This window comes from Colias eurytheme, chromosome 10 (assembly GCF_061535395.1).
Source record: "Colias eurytheme isolate Ceu_HAF_F1 chromosome 10, ilColEury1 Martin Lab GWU primary, whole genome shotgun sequence".
NCBI classification, from domain to species: domain Eukaryota; kingdom Metazoa; phylum Arthropoda; class Insecta; order Lepidoptera; family Pieridae; genus Colias; species Colias eurytheme.
In genome coordinates this window covers 5,454,886-5,461,255 of record NC_142989.1, presented here as the reverse complement: position 1 = coordinate 5,461,255, position 6,370 = coordinate 5,454,886, and the positions used below count along the sequence as shown (strand labels likewise).

The following is a 6,370-nucleotide window of genomic DNA, read 5'->3' as shown; positions in this document are numbered from 1 at the left end:
AAACCCGAATTTATATTAAAATAAAAATTAAAACATGACTGCTAATTTATGTAGCCTACGTCACTACCTTCATAATTCAGATGATTGCAATGACACCTCACAACTCAAAATCGATCCAACAGTTTATATTGTAGGGCGTGTCAAAGAAATATTATACATACATACACTCGAAAAACATAACCCTCTTTCTTCCGTAGTCGGGGAAAATTTGGGAAATTTTTTCAATATCTGGTAACATAACACGCACACAGAACCACCGTGTTCGTACAGTGCAGCGGCGAAATGACAGCACACATAGCTTTATGGAAATGACGATAAATCATTCGGTTTAGTTCGGCAACGCTCCATCTGTCTTTTATTTTGTAATCTAAGTATTTATGTATTGCTTTCTTCGACAGTCAACTAAGAAACTACTTAAAATTGCCGAAACATTTATAGGTATTCATATTATGCATATGAATTCATAATAATACGTTTTTACTAATTACGCCAATTTGTTTGCTTGTAAATAGAAATAGAAAGGTGCGTGAAGATTCCATCAGATTTTAAGATCAGGTTCCTACTTAGGTGTACTTAAAATTATTGGGCTTTTTTCTTATACTGAAACTCCTTACTCTTTTCAATACGACGTATTATCTCTATTTATGTTGGTTATTAAAAGTAAAACACTGTTCTAAATAAAAAATCCCAAAAAGAAAAACAAGGTTACATTTAAATGATGGAATTTATTTCTCACTATGTCAGTAGATAGCATCTAAACAAAAATAATTGCAAGTTGTTAATATACATCATTATAACGTTTTATTGATTGCAACAGTAAAGTTAAATGAAATTAAAATATAATCATGGCTGAGTTTATTGTACCTAAAATTAATCATTTGAATATCAGGCTCAATATGAGCTATCACAATTCTCGTCCGATGGTCCTTACCACTGATATTGACAAGGCTATGTAAATACAAAACTCAAAACCATCATCAAACATTTTATTTCCTCATCTTTAAATATCACAGTAGGCAAAGACCCGGCGAAAATCTGAAAATTACACTACCAAAGCATGCAAGTAACGCAACTTTATAACTAGGTCATTTATAATTCTTAGTAAAAACAACTGCGATTACATAGACATTGTATTTCAATAATATCAGAAAAATAGTTTCTTTTTTTTCTATTCAGATTTCAGAGTCACGTTACATAACAAAATTGTACCATTTTCAGACTCGCGCAATATAAGAAACAATAATATAAAATACTGAATCAGACATTTATATAACATAGTTGATCACTCCCACTGATATAGAAGCATACGTGTGTATATAATTTCAAAAACTATTTGATCGATTTTCGCCCATGAATACGATCATGTCTAAAATAATTTAATGAACTACAAAATGCCCTAAATAGTCAAAAATTACATTTACAAGGCATCATGGTTTTCTAAAATAATTATTGGATTCTCGTCACTAGTATGCGCGACCGCATTTTCCTAAGTTCATTCATAACTTTAAATTAATAATTAAACTAAATCATTTGACTATCACACATACTTCTACGCTTATCAACGAAAGAACACTCGCAGACTTCAATGCACTAATACTTATTAATACATCTAGACTTTACATCACAATAAAGTGCTGAATGAAGAAGACTAACATTGGTCAAGAAATAATAATTGGTCAAAAAGATATGTTTAGAGATTAAAAGCGTGCATATAACACCATTAAAATTTTGATATTCGAGGAGGATATGACTTGTTGATATGAGCAATATCCATAGAGCTCGGTTGAGGTCTATCGCTTAACCAGCGACGAAGATTCCGGCTTCTGTGCTGTTATATATTATAGAGGTCGTTAATAAACGTATATCTGTTTAAGTTGAGGCTTGAGCTCAGGTGGTATCGTATACACTTCCTGTTCAGGCTTCTTCTTGACTAATCTTTTCCAACGACCACCAATGTTCTTGCGGAGACTACGAAAGCTTGCACGCTCGTTGCCAATCGGCTGCATCAAATTGTCCTGAAAAGATAAAAACAAAGATCTTATTTACTGAGAAAATAAAAACACAACCGTATTAATTAGAATTTTGAACATTACAAATAAATTACATTACATTACAAAAACAATTATTATGACCCCAATGCAATTCCAGCCTTAAAGATTCCGTTATCGTCCCCAATGCATTAGGTGCTTATGCACCGATGTAGAAACGAGTTCCAGTTACACAATACACTCTTCAAGTTATATAAAACTACAGTTGCTACCCAAATGTACGTTCACAAACGGTCGTTTCGCGTTTTTATTATTATTAGGTATCTACCGAGTACCGACACGGGGACTTCCAGACATTACTATTTGAGAGACCGGTTCTCAAACAACGCGTTATATTTGATATTCAACCTTTTTTAGCTTAGCTATTATTCAAAATACTTTTTATGAATTGATATGTCTAGGAAGCTTGTGTATATATAAAGTGAACGAGGCCATACGTGTGAGGTAAGCCTTGAATACGTTGTTCAACGCTGTCTTAGCAATTAGCATTCTTTGCTTCCTAGTGTCATTTAATTGTAGGTGGTCTAGCACTAAGTTATTTATAATTGATAAAAATGCAATAATATTTATGTGTTCATTTAAAGTATAGAAAGGGAGTTGTAAAGACAATAATAATTCTTTACAATATTAGCCTCCTTTGTGCGTTAATGAAAGAAGGTCGAATGGTTACAACATGTTCGCCTTGCGCAGCTTTCTACTCAGTTAGCGTGTCCCGACATTTAAATTTATTTTAAACCTACTTAGACGCAGTTGTCGTGCCGTAACCAACTCTCACTTGTGGCGGGGAGGGAGATTTAACCACTCACGATATCTTTTTCAATGCCTATTCTCGCAACTTTCCATACCCTTGTTTTAAGATGAGACAAATTTAAGAGATTGAATTTACTGCATACCTATTACAAAGTCTGGCATACAAATTGAATCGAGGTCAAATCAACATTCATTGCACAGCTGTTTGTTTGTTTGTTTTGTTTTGAAACTTACCTGATCGTGAGGATAGACGTAAGGCGGAGGCAGTGGCGGTGGGAACTGCCACAAAGGCTGCTGACGAAAGGCAAGAGGCTCGGGCGGTGGTTGCGTCGCAGAGGCCTGGAGCACAGCTTCGGCAGGGTGCACCGAAGCGGAGTGCTCCTCTCTCTTGCGCAGCTTGCTGTGGACGATACGAATCGCCATCATAGTACCATTATTCCCAACCATTGTATCGAATGGTACTTCCACGCAAGAATAGTCAAACACACTGGGCTGGATCACAGGTAAAAAGTTCCAGTCGGGCAGTCACAACATTTCACTTATTCACTCACAGCCGTGTTGCGGTCGATCGACGCGCTTTACTAATCACTAATTAAATAAATTATCACAATTATAGTATTTTGTAAGTAGAGCTATTGCACATATCACTGCTGCTAGGAACGCGCGGTAGACCGCGTTACGCGAGCTTCAGCTGCGCGGTGACTAGAATGTTATCGTGAAGAATGGCCGGCAGGTGCCTAGCAAAGCGCTCGCTCGTGCCAAACGACCTCTACGGAGTACTCCATGCGTCTGAGTTGAAGTGGAGGGGCGCAGATGGCTTTTATATGTTCGCCTCTGACGCGGCGCCAGTACGCCATCAGTACGCTGAAAGGGGGTAGACGCGGGAGGGGCAGGAGGGGGCTCGACGATGTCGCTGTTTTCCGCGAAAACCCACGAATACTCGTTGCTATCAGATTGTGGTGTCGACGGTTGCTCCCATACTTTTGCAATTGTATGACGCATTTGACAACGGTCGGTTAGGCCCGCGTGCTCAAGTAATAAATTTCCAACCGCTTTTTGTTTTACGTCCAGTTCTGACCAGATGGCCACTGGTTACTGAAACTATCAACGTTCACGATGTCATGGCTGTGAGTGAGACAATTAACAAATTCTAAACATTCCAATTTCCAAGTATTGGTGCTATTCTTGCGTGGAAGTAACGATGCTAAAATTAAAGCAATCATTGATTCTGATGTTAATTGTACAGTCCTTATACTTAAAATATATACCTGTAACTAAATAATCGCAGAAACATTAATGAAACATTTAAATATAAAGAATTATTATATTAACTAGATACATACTACAATATTGGGTATTTTTAATTGATTAGGTACTTAACTGCTGCCTACGCAATAACAACAACGTACCGACATCACAACATTATACCTAATTGATACATCCGAACTAGGTAATCGGACAGGCCCGTATTGATTTTTACGATAAAACCATTAACCAATCCTCACATAAAATTTACCATCAAACTGAGTTCAAAGTCCATGGAATATAAACGTACAGAAATCTCGGACCCAGTGCACGCCGTCTGGGTCTATGAATATAAGCGAAACTACTGTTATTTTTGCATCTCTTTCTATTTTACAGAGTATTACATTTACATGCAAGGGAGAAATACATTCAATACGTTCTCGTTTAAAAGTTAAAGTAGGGTTGCAGGGCAAGGGAGATGGCAAGGTACATTGCCCTTACTTCGTTCCTAACACAAGCAAGCCTTCGGGCCTTTGACTCGTTGGATAAAAAAAAACACAGGTAGTAAGCCATTATAAGTTGTTACCCTTGAAAACGTCTAGAGGATATCGTTAACGCGAATCCATTTCAAGCTTCAGTTAAGGAATGGTTTATTTGGAAGTATCAACTGTTTAGGCTTTGTTTAGGTTACAATCTGAAAATAAAGTGCAATCAGCTCATAAAATTTGATCAAGTAAGTACAATATCTTAGGTTTTTGGGTTAGAACGTAAAATTTCAAAACAGAAAGAAGTAGACCTGTTATAGATTTAGTACCACAACGGAAATTTTGGTGATCCAACAAAATATGTTAAATTTCATCAGTTTCATGAAGTGTTATCGTTGTGTGTTTTTATCTTAGAATAGAACCCTGAACTTGTACACCAAAATAAATAAAATTTTAATAATACATATTAAGTTGTTAGTTGTTACTAGGACAACTCTACTAGAAGAGTTGAATCGAGTAATTAACTAAGGAATTCAATGCTTTATTGACTTGATATTTAAAAAAATGTCAAAATTTACTGATAATGATTTGCTTATTGTAATTATACCGGCCTCAGTAATATCTAAAAACCAAGTAAGTACCTACCTACAAATGAAAATTTTATGAGTGGCAATATTTTTATAATTAGTTGTACCTATATCTCCTTGAATAGCTTATGCAATAAAGAGCATTGGAACTCCTTAACCAATATCATTGTTTTTATTTTAGTATAGTAATTATTGATAAAAACTGGCCATACATTTTAACCTCTTCTTACGTCAATCAAAGGCTATCATCACATTTCCCTGACTAAAATTGAGCCGATTGTCACGTACTACACGAATTATACACGTAAACACGTTATTAGTTTTAAGAACGATGTACGTGAGTGATAATATTCTAGAAAATTCTTTATTAAGGTCTTAACAATATTAGGTCCTTTCTGTTACGGATTGACGTCAGTATCGTGTGCTCGATGAGAGTCAATAAGGGTACATTTTTAATACAATCCGTTGATATGGAGTGCTTGATAAATAAACTAATGGCATAGTTGATTGCCATCAATGAGCCTTTAATGTAGAATGATAACTTTTCATATAATGAACAGAATATTAGCAAACCATCGCAATCGCGTTGGAAATATTAAAGTGTTGAATCTCTCAGTCTCTTCGAAATTCAGTGCAATAATTTAAGATTTCAAGGACAGTTGAAATATAATAATATTTCGAGTTACATAGAAACATTGACTACATGCAAATAGGTTTTTAAAGTTTATGCGTGGGTCGAAAATAATATGACATTTTCTTCAAAACAAGTTTTTAAGATCTTTAAAGAATACGTAATTAATACCACTTATGAATTTTATTCCTTCAACTAACATTTAAAGCACCTACATTAAAAATTTGTAGTGAAAAAATATCAACCAAGACAAGACTGAGAGACTGTTGTTAAAATTGCTTCAAGTAATGGGACAGATGTTAAGACGACAGGTGGTTAAGACATATGAATTTTGAAAGCAGAGGGTAAATTTACGATAATTTACCGTAGTTAAAACCTTAATATATATAAAGGTCTGACTGTCCTTGTAAACATGGTGATAGAGAAGAATGTATTAAAGATGGCTAGAATTCATAATACATATATAGGAAAAGTTGTTGTAGTGTTTGAAATGCTAAGCGGATTAGGTATGTTGAATTTTAGTGAAGACCAACGGCAACTTTTTATCGCTATTAAGCAGAATTTGGAATTTAATGAGGATCAGCTGTCGAGGGATTATATTGTTTAATACATATAAATAGTGGT

The 6,370-nt window shown here is 35.2% G+C and overlaps 1 protein-coding gene across 3 annotated transcripts in view; it reads right to left on the bottom strand.

The window, feature by feature from the left end:
- Nucleotides 1-972: 972 nt before the first annotated feature.
- Nucleotides 973-6,370, bottom strand: part of LOC149905176 (uncharacterized) — a 146,289-nt gene continuing 140,891 nt past the window's right edge. For all 3 annotated transcript variants that reach the window (XM_090106142.1, XM_090106143.1, XM_090106144.1), the window contains 2 exons: nucleotides 3,033-3,198; nucleotides 973-2,015 (listed from right to left, as the gene is read on the bottom strand). In XM_090106142.1, coding sequence (XP_089962268.1) covers nucleotides 1,851-2,015; nucleotides 3,033-3,198 — 331 coding nt within the window. In that variant the 3' untranslated portion in view covers nucleotides 973-1,850. The remainder of the gene's footprint in view (nucleotides 2,016-3,032; nucleotides 3,199-6,370) is intronic.